This window comes from Plectropomus leopardus, chromosome 17 (assembly GCF_008729295.1).
Source record: "Plectropomus leopardus isolate mb chromosome 17, YSFRI_Pleo_2.0, whole genome shotgun sequence".
Taxonomy (NCBI): Eukaryota; Metazoa; Chordata; class Actinopteri; order Perciformes; family Serranidae; genus Plectropomus; species Plectropomus leopardus.
Window position 1 is genome coordinate 7,871,168 of NC_056479.1, and position 20,093 is coordinate 7,891,260.

The window sequence follows — 20,093 nt, forward strand, 5'->3', positions numbered from 1 at the left end:
TGTGACTGAACAGTGACAGTCACCCCTGACAAAACGATGTTGTCCATCACGATTTCAACATGTAATCTTTAAGATTTTGTCTGTAACAACAAGTGCAGTTTGATACAACAGTAAACATTCATTGAGTAGCTACTTTGTCAGAAATACAACAGAAGAGCAGCCAAAAGAAATTATGTGGTTTTCATAAATATACTGTAAATAGATGTTTAAAACTACTCGGCTGTTAGAAAATATTAGAAATGGCCATGACTTGATTTTAGAAGTTAGAAGCATTTCTGATTGCAATCAGTGCTAACCTCAGAGAGAAATACAATGTATATCCTGTGCCACAATAAAAGCCACCCATTGTATTGCCAGCTGAAGTCTTTTAATGTGAAAAGCAGCTGAAATGTTTGATTATCAGTAGAAGCTAGCTAACCCTGATCTAATACGGTGTGAATTAACATTCTCAAAGCTAAACAGCAGAATAGGGCTATTTTCTCTCATGCCAGAACTACTTAAATAACCATTCTTTTGGTCACAGTACCTACCTGATTAGTTGGAGGCCACAAAAATACCTTGTTAGATGTCACATACAACACGTTACATATTTGTTTCATAGACACATTAATGATTGCCATCAGTGCCAACCTCAGTGCCAAATACATTGCATTTCCTGTGAAATAATGAAATACATTTTTTAAAAAAAGGTTAGCTTTAGGTAACAAAATTGCGTAGTTTTAGGAAGCGAAACCACCTGGTTAGTTTTAGGTAAGAAAACAACCGGATTAGGTTTAGGCAACAAAACTACCGAATTAGAGGTCACAAACAACACGTGACGTACATGCCGCCATTTCTTGTTTTGTAGAAACATTTCTGATTGTTACATCACTGGCTACATCACTACGGTAAATGGAGAACAGTAAACGGTGAGGCCAGATTACATCCTTCGTTGTTTGCTGTCAGTCCCTCCCATGTGTGTTTGTATGTGCGTGTGTGTGTATGTGTGTGTTTGGGTAATTTGGATCCAGAAGAAGAATGGCAGACCCCACCACTAACAATGAAAACTACTGTTTAAAGGGCTACAGGTATAATCACTGATGCAAATGTAGATGTGGTGCATCAAGTGGTTCTGACTGAAAAAATGTTGAGCACAAATAAATTCAAATACAGGGTTTGACATCACCAAAATCTCAAGGATCATAACTAAAGTACTTCAGTGTTCACCGTAGTGCTGTCTCCTTGAAATTAATTCAGTATAGTGCTACATTATTTTCCCAATTACAGGGTCACAGTGAGGTGGTCGTGGTGGAGACTGTGGTAAGGTTTAGGCAGCAGAGGTACTTAAGTTAAGGTCAAGGAAAGATCGTGGTTTTAATTAACTGTTAATAAAGACATAGCGGCTCAAGTCACTGCAGACTTTTTCTGTATTAAACCACAGTCACGATCTTTCACTAACCAGTGCTGCAGTATCACGCTCAGCCTCTCTCCCTCCTCTCAGCCACATTCACTTCCCCAAACCTGCTCATTTCAAAAGTTTAATAATGCTGTACTTTCTAAAAGGGGATATTATGTTGCAGAATTGTTTATTTGGTGGAAAACAAATGAAAGATTTCACTAATATGTTCAGTGTGAGTTTTTTTCCTTACTTGCCAGATAACATAAATTCATAACAAGAAATTCATCCAAAATTAAGTTTTCTCTAAATTGTATTTACTGTTCACAATTAGTTTAATATAGACCACGGTTGATAGCAGGCAGGGTCTGTTTGCCAGGGTCTGTTTGTCTTTTGATACAAAAGCTGCAGCAAGGCATTGAAATGATTTAATTCTGTCCAGAGTGAGTCATAGATAAACAAAGTGTGAAAAAATGTGTCACCGGTAACAGCATGACCACAGGAGATGAGTCCCCGATACGGATCAGCCCGCTGACCAATCAAAAGCAGACGACATCAGAAGATTCAAATATAGATCATATGTAATTTTAGCCTCGGTGTCCTCTTTTATCAGATGTTCAATCACTTGCAGCCTGTAGTTTTACGGCCAAGGCAGATGTGTGCAGAAAGCTGTTTATGACTGTAAGTATTCAGATTTTGGGCCGTGTTGGTCACATGATCTGCTCTGATTGTTCTGCCCTCGTATCATTAAAAGAAAAGTAAGATGGACGAGGAGGTCTCACAGCACTGGCAGCAGGTCGCAACCTTGATTTACAAAGTGAATGGATTTCCGGTCCTGGAGTGTTTACTATGAAGATTAATGAGCTGTAGTGAAATATGACAAAGAAGGTGTAAAACGTCAAGGTGTTTGATATGAGAGATGCATTCATTGGTTTCTCTGTTTGTTTCTGATAATTTTACTAATCTCATAAATTATGTTGTGGGGTTTTTTTTGCAACAGTTGATTATTTTCAGTATCAATTCATTTGTTGATTGTTTAATAAAAAAACACCCATTACAAGTTCCCAGAGACTAAACGTGATTAAATTGCATGCTTTACATGACAAATAGAAAGGTTAAATATTTAGAGAAGCAAATGTCTTGTATTTTTGCTTGAAAAATGACTGAAATGATGGTCATCAAAATAGCTGCCAATTATTTTGTTAGACTGACATTTCAGCATTTTTTTATTCACATACAGTATATAGCTGCAAGGCAAGTATATTTATACAGCACCTTTCAACAACAAGGGAATTGTTGGCAATGTGATTTACATAAGACAGAATATGCTCAAGGCTTCAAATACTGCCACTGTCTCACTCCTTGGAATGTGAAATTCAAGCAAGCCTTCAGTTTCTTTATGAGATGCAGTGGATTGTCAAATAACTCCAATGTAATCCCAGCCACTGAAAAAAGTTGACACTGAGAGCATCTGACGCATAATGTAAAGAAAATCCACGTATGACAGGTTTGAAGGACGGTGTATGAGTCAAAGACAGCCAAACTTTCAGCCACATTTTTACATTACGTTGCGTACTTATTTTAATCAGAAATTTAATCATTTACTAAACCTAACAAAGGACTTTTGTAGCCTAAATGTAACTGCAACCGTTTCACAGCTTTAACCACATGTCAATAAGAACATAGTGAAATGTCATTAAGATAATATATAAAAGAAACACAAGCTATGTTTTTATATTAAGACACAGATACTGTATATCATATTAGAAAGAGAGTTATATGGAATAGAAGATAGAAACAAGCTAAAATAGAATAAAACGTGTAACGTGTGTGTGGTGGATGAAATCGCTCCTGGCTGATATTGCTGCTGTACCGAATGCAAATGTGTTTGTACTGTATAACCATTGGATGAGGTGTACAAACATTAGGGTGACCGATTATCAGCCTGGCTGAATACTGGGGCAAATGTTTGACATTTTGCCGATCGTCTGTATCAGTGTTATTTTAATGAGTGCCAATAAAATTAATTAATTAATTAGCGCAAAGACTGTCAGCATGGGAGGAACTTCTATTTTGTAAAACCTCAGGGTGTTATTTTTATTTATTCCTTTTGTTAATTAAAATTTTCACTTGACTTTTTTTAAAAAAGTTGCTGCAAACTTTATTATATTCCAAATTCTATATAAGATTTTCATTTCATTGTAAATGCATATTGGTTCCAAATATCGGTTATTGCTCTCATTAAGTACTGATAATCGGTATTGGTATCGACCATGAAAAACCAATATCGTTCGATCCCTAACAAACCTGAGACTAGCCCAAACCCATCCATCGCTTCACTTCTCGGACACATTTACATTTCACACTTTGTTGCTTTAGTGATAATGCTGTCCAGTCTGTCCAAGAAACATGAAGACAAACATACTGACTGGACTAACATGTTTACATGTATTTTAAAAGTCCAGTTTTAGTTGGACTAACACAATAATTTGATTTTTTTCTAACATCACATAAATGTACTGACTCACTCCCTACTTTTTAGGTTTCTCTTGTGCTGTTACTGATGGCTGGACAACATAAGTGGCACAAAATAAAATATTTATGCTCCTTATTGAGTTTTGAGTGAAACTTATGTTCTAAGTGGTCATTTTTCTTTGTCGTTTAGCAGCCATTGTTTTTTTGTCACACATCTCCATGGACTTCACTAATGATGAAAGCTGAGATTTCCTGTTAAGAAGGTTATGAACATGCAGGCAAAACAAAAACAAGTTTAGCGTTATTAAAAAGGTTTATCTTCATACCTGAATGATGATAACCAAATCTAATCTGCGTGAACGCTGCCAGAGCTGCTGTAGCACAATGAGACAAGAGGGACAAATTTTGGAAAAATCTCACAAAACATCTATTCAGTTGAAGGAAGAGAAAATTGTATTAAAACCAATAATAACATTAAAAGAGCATCACAAATAACATTTCATTGTGTTAATAGAAGCCTCAGCTGTTTACAGTTGCTTGGTCAATAACTTGTGTTTAATTGAATTATGCTACATTATCAGCTCAGGGTACATAGAAGACATTACATGGATCTAATCCTGGTTATAATTAAAAAAGTCCTTCAACAGCTGCGTGAAAGCTTGGTTGAGCTGTTGTTATTTGATGATGCTGATATTATTTGCTTTTATTGTATCCCTCATTCATCACCAAGGACCAGGAGAGAATTTTAGTCTTTTTCTCTTTGAAACATTTTCACTCGAGAAAAGAAGAGACGGAAAAAATTTCTCCTTGTTTTGCTGCCATGTGCTGCCGTTAATTTGGTTCTGTTTGATTTACGACACTGATCTGTGGGTTTTCTCTTCTGCTAGTTTCCATGGTGATCCAGATTACCAAATTTAATGTGAAATGTCCGCAATCACAAGGAAATGGGAGATATTGAAAAATGATTAATGTGACAGTGTGCCCAAAATCAAGGAAGATACTCAGGTCTCATTAGAAGACAAATGGTACTGGGTTGATTTTTCTTGTTTTGCCATTGTTATTTTTTACTCGTGTCTTTTAAATTGAACTCCAGAGAAGACAGAGAGACTGAATGCCATTTCTTTTTTTTTCAAATAGACTGCAATAACCCTTCCATTGGTTTGTTTGATGAACTCTATCAATAAGCTCAGGGCACATCTGTGTTTTTCTCACTGTTGATTTTCTGGGAGCAACATCAAACATTTTGCCAAAAAAAAGGAGATGGTTCAAAATATTTTCTCTCAGTGGTGTTTGTGATCTTTAATTGTTATATGATACTGACTTCTCTGTAGTGCAGCTTTGTAGTTAATGAAGAGTGAAATGAAATGATAAGCCTCCGTATGCCTTAATGTTGTGTCTGTTGTGACTGTATACTTCAATTATATTGTTTGGCTGCAATATGTTTTATGGGTATTTCTGTACATCCTTTTTAATCTTCGCCCTGGAAATGAGACATAAAGTTAAAAAGTAAGCATATACCGGCTGATGTTTTGGAATATACTACTTCTCTGCAAGGACTACTTGCAAAGAGTTAAATGGGGAGATAGATACCACTCTGAATGTTAAACAGAGCACCCCAGGGATGAAATCTTCTTTATAGGATGATGGGGAAGTTAGTGTTGCCTTGGTTTTTCCACTTTTACGATTTTTGAAGTCCAAATGCCATCACCAGAAGTAAAAAGCTAATATTAAGGCTACAAACAAACTACACTATAGTTGCAGGATTTAATGTCACCACAACAAGGCTTTTTTTTTTATGTTTGGTGTGGCTCAGAGTGGTGATGTTGTGTAGTCTCTGTTAATCACTTGTTAGCAACCACCTTTAGTAAGACACATGAATGTGTAAATATGTGGGTGAAGTACCAGATGTAAAAAGATGTTTACCAAACATGAGTCGCCTGAACCCCACGTCTCACCTCCACTAGGTATCCTACAACCGACTCTTGCAGTGTGTTCCCAGTTGATGTCAATCAGACTCCAGCTGAATGAAATATTAATTATCAGCTTCACACATATGTGGGAACACACACTGTTTAATCTGCCTGCAGTATCAATAGGACCAAATATAGCTGCTGTGGTCAAATCAATCTATCTGCAAACATCCATCTTCACCCGCTTTTTAATTGTTTCCTGTCTGACTCATCATTTCATATCCACCTCTTTCCCATCTGCTTTTCATCAGTTTATCTGCAGGCTGGATTTCTTTTTTGTCTCTCTGGCACTTGTCCTCTCAGCGTTATCATTGCTTCCTGTGTTTTTCCATTGTAAACATGTTGATGACATTTCAGTATTTTATTGATTGCTTGGTGCTCAGTTCTCACAGCAGAGTTTCAGTGTGCAAAGAACCAAATTTACTTGCTAAACACTTGCAACAAAATCATTTGCAAATATTTCCTTTCATTTTAACATCACTACCCTCATTAGCACATACTGAAACATCACTGCTAAATAGTTCATCAACACTGCCATACATTCGATGTACTGGAAAATGGAATGTGTGGAAGAAAATTAAGAAAAAAATCTTGTCATTTAATTAATTTTAATTAGTTTGTATTGGGAGTCTATTGCAGCTGTGTAAATTGTTGTTAAACAGTTATCTGTGTTTCCTCCAGCATTTCAGCTTTCCGTATTTTAGATTATGTAACTTATGAAATTAGGTCCATACAGAAAAGAAAAAGCAGTGCAGTGACTATCATCATTTTATCTGAGATATTACAATTTAAAGTCAGAATCTAGACCAAATCGTGTATATTTACAGTGAAACTGGAAAATGCAACAATTATTATTCCAACGCTAACATATTTTGACATAACTCTGATAACCTCACTGCATTGCTATATTTAATAGAATTCTGTGTGCTATATATTTAAAATTAAGAGAATAATATTTTGTTTTGTCTTTTGCAAATTAGAATTATATTGTGAATATTGAGCCAAAGCAAAGACTGAACATAAACTGGAAAGAATATTTAATGGTATGTACAATTAAGGAGAAGTTTCCCATATTAATGTAATTTGGACTAAAACACCCACAAAATAAGATACCAGCAAAAAAGCAGAATTGCTTAGCATGACACAAACACCTTTTCTTTGAACACATTAACTATCTTACTGGTGTTTTCCTTTTTGTTTGTAAGATTGTATGTTTTTTTTTCTTTTTCTTTTAGGCATTTCTGCTGTTTTATATGATAGTATGACAGAGAGACAGGAAAGATAGGGGAGAGAGGGGATAGCATGTGGCAAAGGACGCTGGCAGGACTTGAACTCAGGCCACTGCTAAGGACATAGCTCATCCGAGCTACCAAGACACTCCCTGATGGTGGTTATTAAAGATGAAATGTGCAGACATGCAGTTTATGAAATAAAGACAGAAATTTGTGTCTGTAGTCAGCAGCAAAGCAACTGAAATAGGCTTATTGCGTTTGTAAAAAACAATTTCTAATGTCCTTGCAAGACAAAGATGTTTTTTTTTCTTGGTCTCTTCAGAGATTCAACAAATGTAGGAAACTATTCAGTTAGAAAACTAATTGATTATGTTTCTCCTCCAACAGAACAGATGGGCAGGAGCTGAGACAACAGAAGGATCAAGCAACAGAAAGAGCACATCCATGGGTGTCGCCTCGCTCCCCGGGCTTGAAATGGCAGATGAGATGTGGGAGAACGGCAGCTTTCCCAGCCCCTCACCCGGATTCCCTCTGTTGCTGCTCATGTTCAACGACAGCGATCTGAACGAGACGTTCCAGAACTCCACCAACTCCACCAAGTCCCCCGTAACAGATGTCCCCTCAGGTCCTAGTGTAGCAGGGGTCCTCATACCGCTCATATACATAGTTGTGTGTATCATTGGCCTGGGTGGAAACACTTTGGTGATTCACATTGTGCTGCACTACTCAAAGATAGAGTCAGTGACAAACATCTACATCCTCAACTTAGCCATCGCTGATGAGCTCTTTATGGTCGGTCTGCCTTTCCTGGCGGTTCAGAATACCCTTCAGTCATGGCCATTTGGCTCCTTCATGTGCCGTATGGTGATGACGGTCGACTCCATCAACCAGTTCACCAGCGTCTTCTGTCTGACAGTGATGAGCATCGATCGCTACCTGGCTGTTGTCCATCCCATTCGGTCTTCAAAGTGGAGGCGACCTCAGGTGGCCAAAATGGTAAATGGCACTGTCTGGGCTCTGTCGTTTCTTGTTGTTCTACCTGTGGTGATCTTTTCCAACAGTGCAGCAGGTACCTGTAACATTGCCTGGCCACAGCCCGCTAACATCTGGCGGGCGGCTTTCATCATTTACACCTCCGTGGTTGGATTCTTCTGCCCTCTACTTATTATCTTCCTCTGCTACTTGCTCATTGTCTTCAAGATTCGAAGCTCTGGCAAGAAAGTTCACGCCACCTCAACCAAACGCAGGAAGTCAGAGAGGAAAGTGACGCGCATGGTTGTGATTATCGTTGCCATGTTTTTCTTCTGCTGGCTTCCCTTCTACGCCCTTAATATCGTCAACCTGCTGGTGTTGCTGCCCTCTGAGTACCAGGGTCTTTACTATTTTGTCGTAGTACTCGGCTATGCCAACAGCTGCGCCAATCCCATTGTCTATGGCTTCTTGTCAGACAATTTCAAGAGGGGTTTCCGGAAAGCCCTCTGCCGCTCCACAAGGAAGGTGGAGAACCACGAGCCCATGGAGCGCCAGCAGCAGCAGGAGGAGGGCAGGACGGCCCTCATGCCCAGGGAGAGCCTGAGACGGGCAATCAGGGATGAAGAGGATGATGATGAAGAAGACCTCTCAGAAATGACTGAGATCTACAGAATTGCCCAAAATGGCAACAGCACTTTCCAGCCGCAGAGCTCACAACCACTGTTGTCTGAGAAAGAAGCGACTGCAGGAGCGACTGAGCTGTCTTCCCCGGACAGGAAGGACAAATCTGGGGACGTGAAGGGGAAAGATCCAATAAACGGGTCCACACTGACTGTCCCATTACTTCTCAATGGAACCAAAAATGGGAGTGTTAAAACTCTGCCAGAGGAAAACTTGGAACAGAGCACCTCCCTGGAGATAAGTTATTTATAATGCAAAATCTAGACTGTATGTTACTTAGAATGAACTCAGTATTACAGCACAAGGCAGTGGACAATGAGCTGTTTGTAACAGAGCAAAAAGATTTTAAAAAAAAAAATACATAATGAAGACTTAAGAAAAACTCATACGGGCCTTGGAATTGCTTTTTTGGATCAATGGACTCAAAGTTCCTTCACATTCGAAGGAGTTGACAAAGTTTTACCGAACACACAGAATGTATTCTTGTTTATATTGTGTATATATGCATGAATAAGTTGTGCCTTTATTAACTTTTATCTTGTGTATCTTGTTGATCATTGTACTTGCAGCATTTTTATTCCTTAATGTTACAATTGTTTGCTTAAATTTGACTGTATTTAAGCGTAAATCAGCATTCACTGCAACCGTCTACACATTAGCTGAAAACTGTTAACATCGCTATACTTTATTTTAGGTACCAATCTCATGCCTGCCACCCCATCTTCTAATAATTATCTCTATATTACTTACCAGTTATGTTTTAAGGGACATGTAATTGCCAGGATCATATTTGCAGGTTTTAGGTAGGTGGTCATGATGTATCCTAGACTGTATATAATAATAGACCACATTACAGCTCCCTAAAGTTGGACCAGAAACATCTTGATCGCCCCCTGGTGGATGGCTGCTGTATAGGACATAAACCCTGCTCCTTCCATCTTAGGGGATTGGACATGAGCCAAACTAAAAACTCAAAGTGCATGTCAAATAACTTTTTACTAAAATGGTTTCTGTCATTTTAGGTAGTACTTATCACCCCTGAGGTTTGTTTTCAAGTGTTTGTTTTTCTGATTAAAGTTAATTTTTAAACATGCTTTTTAAAAAAGGAGTTTGATAGCTGTGTGTGCCAATTGGTATGCATGCAATCAATGAGGGTGCTTGGGATCAGGCCATCAGAAAGACCTTTGGGCTTCAAAGCCAATTTTTGTAGTGGCCGAACCGTGAAATTACATCGTCACATGATGCCCTTTTGCCCAAAAACTTTTTTCCAGACATCTCATCTCTTCTCTTCCAGACATCTTGCAGTACAAGTCAATGGGGTAAAATGTTTTTGAGCGTCACATCTCCCGTGAACAGACTTGTTTCACAATGAGGATTTGATTCATTCATTCAGATAATAGTTTAATAGTCTATAAAAGCCACACAATCAAATCATTTTATCCTAATTCAAGTTAGTGGAGTGCTGAACTGGAAACTTGGTGGTTGGTTGGTGGAAGTTAGATGCTCGACCACCTTAAGTCTCAAGTGTGCCTCGCATGTGGGCTGCACTGTGTGGATGTAGTGCAGAATATCCCCAAATCATTTAAGTAATTTTTATCATGCGACACTGAGTAACTCTCATAGGAATGAATGGGGCCCTATGTTCAATGCTGTATCTAGGTCTCTTTATACATCCTTGCTTGCGATTGGTTAGGAATTATGGGCAGGAACTCCACCACCATGGAGATCGCTGCTGTGCATACTCCAAATGACGTCAGATAGCAGCGGCAGTATCTGAGATATGACAGGTACATTTTTGCACAGTGGGTAGAGAAGCATTGTCCATTTTTAAAGACAGTCTTTGGGGTGGATGGTGCGTACACCATGAAAGACAGGATTTGTGAAGATTTAGGCGACAAAATCATTTTGGTTAAGATGTGTGATAATCGTAGTTTCAATTAAATGGTCATAAAAACTTTTGTCTCATGTTTCTTGTTACTTTTGGCTTCTTCTGTATTAAACCAACACCACACTCTTTTTAACTTGTACAAAGACCATAACTTTAAACAAAATTTTTGCTGTTTGTACAAGCGGAAGTGAACTTTGCAGGTATGTTCAATAACAAAGTGCCTCATGTAAGAACTTTTTTATTATCTTAACCTTACTTTTTTCTCTCAAGTTTGCTCATGTGAGTCTTTCCAAACGCTGTACAAACTTCGTTTCAGACTAATGAATGAGATTTTACTGTAAACATGATCAGTGCACCTACAATTGCCACATTGGGTAACCTGTTCGGCTGTGTTTGTGTAAATGTTTTATTCACAGGAATGTTACAGAAGAGTAAAAACAATATTTTCATACCACTGAGTTTTCAGATGTCAGCAATCAAATTTAGCTGTCTCAGTATAGCTGTATCAGAGGACTCAAAACAATGTAAATATCTTAAAAATCAGCTGCTGACGAGTCACAGAGATACGAGATAAGTGGTACTACAGTAGGTTATTTAACACCAGAAAGAGATCTGCAGAAAGAGGCAGCTGTCGGAGTGAGACAATAACTAATGACATTTAGAAGTTGCTGTGCTAAAATATGTCAGTAAAATTATTTCAAAATCCTTCTCAAGAAATTGACAAACCATGATGATGATGATATGGAACTGATAATTTTCTGTTAAGTTTGTCTTATGTTACATTGTAATATGTTCTATTTTACATAATATTTGTGCCAAATTTATGTGAATGAAATTTTAATGATTTCAGGTCAAATGTGTGTTTTTTTTTGTCCTGTGGATTAAGGCAGACTATATTAATGACAAGTTGGGACCACTTGTGAGTTTCATTCAAAATTCTAATCAGTGAATGCCTCAACTTGTTGTGTAAGTTGTTCCATATTATGTTGATAAAATGTAATCGATACTGTATTATGTTTCCTTTAAAATGTATTTCCTGTTGTGGATTAGTAATATATATATATTAATTGCTAAATTATATCTTGTATGCACTGTGTATGGCTTACATTCAGGCCCTGACCTTTGGATGTTGTTTGATATTAACCTTAATCATGTTGTAGCTGAAACTGTGACTGTGGTGAATCATTACATTGTTGTTGGAAAGAAAAATGCACTACATAGTGTGTGTTAAGTTTGCACTCATAACTTTTTCACAATTGCACAGTTGATTATCAGAAAAAAAATATTCTGTGTTGCCTGCTGTTCACAGATCAAGGTGGACTGGAAAACAGATGAGATTGAAACAACATTACTTTAGTATTTATATTGATTTGAAACAAAAACAACATTTAATGTCCTGTGTCACTGTACAGTCCAGAGATTAAAAACTGGAATTCGTAAGAGTGTTGGAGCAACAGTTAACCTTAGTTAACCTAAGTACACATTTTTCCTTTTTTGCTGTAGTTCTATTTATCAGTCTAGATTGTTTTGGTGTGAGTTGCTGAATGTTGAAATATTGGCCGTATATGACTGGCATTGCCTTCTCATAAACAAAATGGAACTAAATGGCACTTGGCTTATGTTGCTCAGAGTGTAAAAAAATACATGTAGTTTGGTGAAAATAAAAGTTACTACATGAATGTGCTCAAAGCAAGGTCTGTGGATTATTTTGAGGAACCTGGTCATGATTTTTAGAAAGAGACATTGCTATTGAATTTTTCAAAGGATTTATTTTATTTTATTTTATTTTATTTTATTTTATTTTATTTTATTTATTTTTTATTGTTTGGCACTTTGAGCTGAGCATTACAAGCTGAGTACTGTCTACTTCCATTATATTGGAGAGAAGACAATTAATCTAGACTGATAAATAGAGCCACAGGTGGGAAATATGTTTCGGGGTGAGCTGTCCTTTTAAGATAAATCATTTGTTACATCATGCACAACCATGACACTGTGAAAAATAAAAAATAATGATTTCCCTTTTGGTTATCAGAGCATTAACCTTTAGATCATGTACTCAGTGTGGCTGATAAACTATTTAAAGAATGTCAGTAAAGAAAACATGTAATATAAATTACAACAGTTCAAATCCCATTATACAGATAGAATCTGGCATAAATCACTGATACGTTACCACATACAGTAGGCTACAATATTGTTCTTTCATCACACACATTCCATTACTCCACAGAGACTCCAGGAAACATTAGCCACTTTTTTAACACACCTAAATTTCTGTCTTAACTTTTGGGGGGTGAGTTGCATCACAGTGTCATGGGTTCTGTTGCATAATTTTTAATTTTAAAATATAAAAAAATTCTAAAAATATTAGAAAATAATAATAATAATTATAATAATTATATAATAGTCTAACAGGACTTAATTCTGTAACTTTCTGAAAGAAAGGAGAATCCCTCTCCCAAATAAATTACAATGTATTATTACCAGCTGTGAATATATTGCGCCGTGTGTGTGTGTTTGTGTGTGTGTGTGTGTGTGTGTGTGTGTGTGTGTGTGTGTGTGTGTGTGTGTGTGTGTGCGTGTGCGTGTGTGCGCGCACGTGTGTGTGTGTGTGTGTGTGTGTGTGTGTGTGTGTGTGTGTGTGTGTGCGTTTGTCACCAACTACACAAGTATGTAGTTGAAATCAAAGTGAAGGCCACGTTCGGAGATAGTCATGGTCCTTTCAAGGGGCCAAAAGTAGGATAGTGAATGCATGACCTTTTCTTGTAAAAAAATATTACACTGCAGTACTGTTACTTTGACTTGGGTAAAAAAAAAAAAGAATACTTCCTCCACAGCTGCTTTTGGGCATTGTTACTGTGTATTAATAACATAAAGTACTTGAGTGCATGTACTTTCTACCACTGACCCTAAAGATAAAAGAAAATCTAAATCCAAACTCTCCATCATTCATCAGAAACTCACCTCGCAGCTGTTCATTCATGAGGTTTAACACACCACACACACTGACAGCAGTTATATTTAGCTGGCTGTAAATACAGTGAGACTCTGTGTTACTGTGCTGCTGCTGCCGCTGCTCTCGGCTGGTCTTCAGCGCACACACCCACGCTCATCCTTCTGCAAAGATCTACTGAGGAGCATAAAACCATCATTAAAGGCACATTAAAAAGGGATTTGCCTGGCTGTACGTTATTTGCCAAACCCCTTCGGGGGGGGTTTGGCAGTTTGATGAGAGCAGAGATTTGTTCAGGGCAAGTAGATCAGTGTGTGTTTGCTTCTCTCTCTCTCTGTGAGTGAGATGTTTACTAGTGTTTGTGTGTTGGGCTATAAATATTGAGCTGCTCGCCTGTGTGATCCCCGACTCCCCTCAGTTATAACCCACCTTTGCTTACTGTACACGGAGAAGTGATAGTCAGTTGATGGTCTGCTGGTGACTCAGTGTGATTCTCCACCTACAGAATCTCACCCACGTACAATATGGACAAGTTAACTATAATAGCCTATTATTCACTTTTTTGGCAGAAGAAACTATATAAAAAAAAACTGTGCAAACACAGCACACATGATCCTGATGAGCACTAATGCTTCCTTTCGCAATTTAATATTTTATCTTTTTTTGTTGCACAGAATAATTCATGTTTATATCCACAGTTTAATCAGGATGCATGAGGAGTTTCATCCCACTGGTGACGCTAACTGAGTGGGAGTCTTTATTACTTTCAACCATCACTTGAGTTGAAGTGTTGTTGTTGATAAAACTGCAGGACCAGTTTCCCAATGGGATGTGAACCCTCATCAGCAGAGATTACAATTTTGTTTCACATCTCTTCACACCATTAGGGCAACATCACTCTGTTGGATGTAGGTTCATTTTGTATATAATAGGCAATAAATTGGATGTTTCTTTTTCTTGTTTGATTTTTCTAATTGTGCTGCAGCAGTTTCAATATTTTGTGCCATAAAGACAAATTCACATTGTTGACTGATTTATGACAGCTCGTCCACTCAGTAAAATTTCAAAAAAAAAAACCAACACTCCAACAACTGCTGGTGGTGGCCTTTTAGTGGCACAGTGAAATAAAATCTATATTTTTCTCTACAGCTGATAATTGTTAAGTCGTAAAGATGAAAAGGCAGCAAACATAATAGTTTGCTAATTAGGATAATTAAAATTGTAAATCTTGTTTGTTTATTCTCTTATTAAAATCATAATTTCCACAGTTATGTTTTACTATGGATTAAACAAAAGATATGATGTATCTGAAGTGAGCTTTAAAGGTGCTGTTAGGTGGATTTTGTTAAGACATACAGACAGAATGTAAGACAGACAGTTTTGTTTTACACAAGTTAATTTACAGGATAATGAAGAAGAAACCTAGTTCTACATATTCTGCTACACAAAATGTTTATTTCCCCAGACTTTCCTCTGATGTTACCTCTTTTTGTTGCAAACTGCTGAATGATTGTCAGCATTTTAGGGCACTAAATTTTTCAAACATAGCAAGGAGAAAAATCACTCAATAGAAGAAGAACAAAAGTCTCAGAGACTGAGGTGGTGTCAAGTAAAGATTAACCACAAGTGTTTGTGTTTTTATGGCCACACTCTCGGCTCATAAGAAAATATGATTAAGGATCTTTTATTAACCCTGAAAAGAGTGACATGTGAAATAAACAGAATTAATATCAGATCATGGAAACAAATTCTTTGTTGATTGGAACATGAAATGTTTTATATGATAAGGATACACAAGGAAACACTGTCCAACAAGTACAGTCAAGGTTGGAAATATCTATAAAAGTTTCAGCAGAAATGTCTTTATCAACACATTAATGTCTTAACTGGTATTCCTGATGTGTCCACACTTATTGCGTAGACACATCAGGAATACCAGGAATACCAGTTAATACCGAATTGTTATTAATCTGTTATACTGACCCAGGTGCTGCCATGACATCATAATCTGTGGTTATTGAGACATTTATTGGTGCTGACAGTGTATGGGAGTACTTTTCCAGATGACTTCTCCCTCCTACGAATCCACAAATCAGGTGTGTAGAATAAGAAATAAGTTTCAGTCATGTGTGGCAAGAAAAAAGTCTTTGCAGGGAAAAGGGCTTTAAGTAACACTCCCGGGGTGTCAAACATGCTGATTGGTCAGTGGCCCTAGGTGTCAGATACGGACAGACAATGCACCCTTTAGCACCTGGGCTTTCACCTGACTCCATTTTAAACCAATCTATTATCATCCGTCGTTATTAGACAGTCAGACTTATGAACATTGTGTTAAAAGGGAGAAAGACCACCTCGGTGGATTGGTCCAACAAGCACAGGATTTTGACCTAGGAGAGGGGAGTTAACAACTTAAAGTCAGCTATTTTGTGACATTAGTTCGACAGATGTGACTACATCACCCACATTGATTTCTTAGCCTTAACCAAGGAAGCTAAAAAGAGGAGATGTCACGGCCTCAAATGGTGGCAAATCCTTGAGGTACAACATACGCCCAGTAAAATCTGGTCTGCACTCACCAAAAGGCTCAGTAGTTGGCTTGCAATCCTGGAACATGGATATCATTGATTTGTTTAACACAGGCATCCACAGTCAACCTTGAGTCAGGTATTTTGTAATTTTGTAAGGAAAAAAGATATGAAGAATGTGGGCAATGTCATTAAAAAAATCTGCGTCCCGGTGCATAAGCAGAAAAACATAGATGCCTGCACCAAACCGATGTTTTTATGGCAAGTCTCTGAGTTTCACAAGCATCTACAGAGGACCTACAATAGTTAACACAGCACCATTGGCAAAGCAAGACAGTGTTCAAAATAAGGTAACTGTTGAATTTGCTCAATCAAATAACATACAACAGCTCAAAAGCATGTGAACAAGTGCTGAACATAGTAGTGTGAACCACCATGGCGTTAGGTTGTAGAACTTTTGTGTATTTGTCTTGCGGGGATGGAGATGGAGATGGAGAAGGGTCATTCTGCTCGGTCAACTGTGCATGCCGCCATGTTGCTTTAAAATCAGGAGTGTTTATGTTGGCAAACTTGGGCTAGATGAAGCTAGTCAAGATTCTTACTTAGAATTCCAACGTGAATGACAGACTTGAGGGCGGCACTGTGGCGTCGTGGTTAGCACTGTTGCCTCACAGCAACAAACCCGGTTGGAACGGGGTTCGGTCCGTGGGCGGGGTCCCCTCTTTGCGGAGTTTACATGTTCTCCCCGTGTCTGCGTGGGTTCTCTCCAGGGTGTTCAGCTTCCTCCCACAGTCCAAAGACATGCAGCTCAGGTTGATTGGTGACTCTAAATTGCCCTTAGGTGTGACTGTGAGCGTGTATGGTTGTCTGTCTATATGTGTCGGCCCTGTGATGGTCTGGTGACCTGTCCAGGGTGTACCCCGCCTTCCTCCTGATGACAGCTGGGATTGGCTCCAGCCCCCCGCGACCCTTACGAGGACAAGCTGTTACGGCAAATGAATGAATGAATGACAGACTTGAGCGACCCAGTCATTCAGGGTCGCCACCTTCTGGGTGGAAAAATGAAGGCCCATGCCAGAGGGACACAAATCAATGGGGTTTCTGGGGGCCCTTCTCTGGGAGATTTTGAGTGTCAGATACTTAATTTCCTACATTCTGGTCAATTCTTATGCATTAATTTGTTTTATATTCAGAAATGTAAAGGCCTTGGCTACTTTTAACATGAAAAGGAAATAAAGTGTACATGAGAGTAAATAGTCGCATCAGTTAGATAAAAATATCAGATTGTAGACTGTCAAAATACTGTGTGGTATATTTGAAAGATGTAAAACAGGGTAAGCGATATGTTGAAATCCTGAAGTATAACCTTTTAAGACCTATTTTAAGACACTTTCCATGGCCTACATTTTAAGACCATACTGCAACTTCATGTCTTGTGTAAAATATTACGTGGAGACGCCATCATAAACTTACTTGGGCTAACCAAAATAATCACTGAGCCTTTGTGTGATGAATGGAATTCATCATAATTTTAATTGAGCTTACATTTTAGCCATTATTTCCCTGTTCATGATCCTTATAATTTATCCTGCATTGTGCAGCAATTTGAAAAGTTTGTTTAAATGTGAGAGCTGTTAATTAATAATCAATAATCTGTCTGATGTTCTATGATGATGATTGTGTCAGATGTTTTTTTGGTTGTTTTTTTTTTTAACTCAAGGTACAATGGATTGCAGCATAACCGCCAACTAGGGGTTGATGGATATGGGCTTTTCAGGGCTGATACTGATAGCAATTATTAGTAGTTAGTGAGACTGATGATCAATATTTGGAACCAATATGCATTGACAACAAAATTGAAAATCGTTCTATAAATATTAAGAATATGGAATATCACAAACCTTGTTTAAATGCCTTTAGCAAATCAAAACTGAAACTTTCACATCTCACATCAAACACAGCAAGTTCCCAGCTACTTCTTTTATGAAGTCAAGTGAAAATGTATATAAAAAATGAATAAATAAAAATAGCTCCATGAGGTTTTACAAAGAAAAAGTTCCTCCCATGCTGACACTTTCTTCACACTTTTTAATCAGTTAATTTTATTGGCGATCATAAAATAAAATGCTAATACAGATAATCAGTATAATGCTATATATCGGCCCCAAAAATTGACCAGGCATCAAATCTGTCGACCTATACCGCCAAATCCCTGCTTCAAGATACAATGCAGAAGACTGCTTCAAAACATGAAATTGGAATCTCAATTACATTGCTTATTTGCTTTTTTTACCCAGAGAGTTAGATGAGAAGATTGATATCAGTCTCATGTTTGTTCAGTAAGTATGACGCTCCAGCAGAAGGCAATTAGCTATACTAGAGTAATATTTCTACTATCCACCTGTGGATATTAAAGCCCTCTAGTCTACAGAGTCATCAAGACACATCATGAATCTGACTTCTGCACATGCTGCGTTCACCATCTGCCGTCAGCACCAAAGATCCCTGAAGGACCACATGTGGGTGTGTTTGATATGAGTCACAACTAAGCGTCCAGATGATGATGCAACGTGGAAAAATTGGTAAAAATGGCAGAGATTAAAGACATTAATTCACAGGTACAATCGGAGAAGTAAATGATGTGTGGATGAATGCAGATGTTGAAAAGACCAGACGGGCAAAGATGGCAGCATCACTCATCAGGTGACGACCATGTGGAATACTGCACTACGTATAACTGACATCCGTCACATAGACAGACATGTTAATGTATATTAATCAGATTTCCTGACATTTGCAGAGTGTGGATGACATTCTAATTAGATTAGGGGTTTTTTTTCAACACACTGGGGGCCTGACGAGTGGCTGCAGAGAAGATCAGTGATGCTCAGTTATCCTGCTGGAAAAGCAGAATCACTCGCAGAGATGTTTTCCGATGTACACATCTGTGTGAGAGTAAGTTATATGTATGTGCATGTGCTGCCTCACTACCTGTACAATATCATGTTCAAAAGGCTAATTAAAACTCACTGACTGATCAGTAGAATGGAGCATGAATATGTTTTTTTCATCTCCTGTGTAAAGCAAGTGAGAGGAAAAGGCAAGGATTCAAACACCATGCACTCAACCACATCCACAGGCTGCAGAGGGCACCACACACAGGCCTGAAATACAGACATGCACACACAGGACCTACACACACACATTAGTGGAGAGATGTCAGAGCGAGGGGCTGCTCATCGACAAGCACCCCAAGCATGCTCAAGGGCGCCTCAGCAGGGCTCAGAAGCATAAACTGGCACCTTTCCAGCTACCAGTCCACACTCTGAGTTTGGTCCCTATGGGGACTTGAGTTGGCGACCCACCTGTTCCCAAGCCAAGTCTCTACAGACTGAGCTACTGCCACCCCCAAGGTGTTGCAAAAATACTGTTGTCCAAGAAATATAAAAAAGGAAAATGACAGTTTCAATAAATAAATAAAAACATTTAAAGGAGAAAAGAAATAAAACATTGCATCCCAATTAGAAGTATTTATTGGTCCAGTGTGCAGGTCGGTGGCACAGTTTTGGAGTATGGAAAAAAGTAAAACGTAGGCTACACACTTCACTTATCACAACAACATTTGCGACATTTTTGGTAAACGTGAGAATGAAAATGTAATATTCATCTCATTATTTATTCATTTAAAATGTAATCTGCTGTTTAAAATAGCAAATACACTTGGCAATGCATGCCCTCTATGCATCTTTGTGTTATAACACTGTGTAATGTCAACACCTTTTACAAATACTGCATTTGTTATATGATATTATGTGGTAATGCAATGAGGTTTTATGTGTTATGTCTTTATGTTTGTATGCAGAAATGTATGTGTACATTATGTGTATTTGGTATAATTGTTTATTGTTCTCACTATTTAATCTAAATCTTTACTGTTTTCACTTTATCTATTTAATTTGATTTAAATTAATCTAATTAAACTTGAAAGCTGTCTACAGAAATGATCGTATTGTGTCTGA

General features: G+C 38.0%; 1 protein-coding gene across 1 annotated transcript; it reads left to right on the forward strand.

The window, feature by feature from the left end:
- The first annotated feature begins 7,496 nt into the window (after nucleotides 1-7,496).
- Nucleotides 7,497-8,957, forward strand: sstr3 (somatostatin receptor 3). The gene has a single exon (XM_042505447.1). The coding sequence runs from the start codon at nucleotides 7,497-7,499 to the stop codon at nucleotides 8,955-8,957; it is 1,461 nt and encodes a 486-aa protein (XP_042361381.1).
- The last annotated feature ends 11,136 nt before the right edge of the window (nucleotides 8,958-20,093 follow it).

Excerpts from the sequence above, each read along its gene's own strand:
- sstr3 (XM_042505447.1), top strand. The coding sequence starts at position 7,497 with ATGGGTGTCGCCTCGCTCCCCGGGCTTGAAATGGCAGATGAGATGTGG.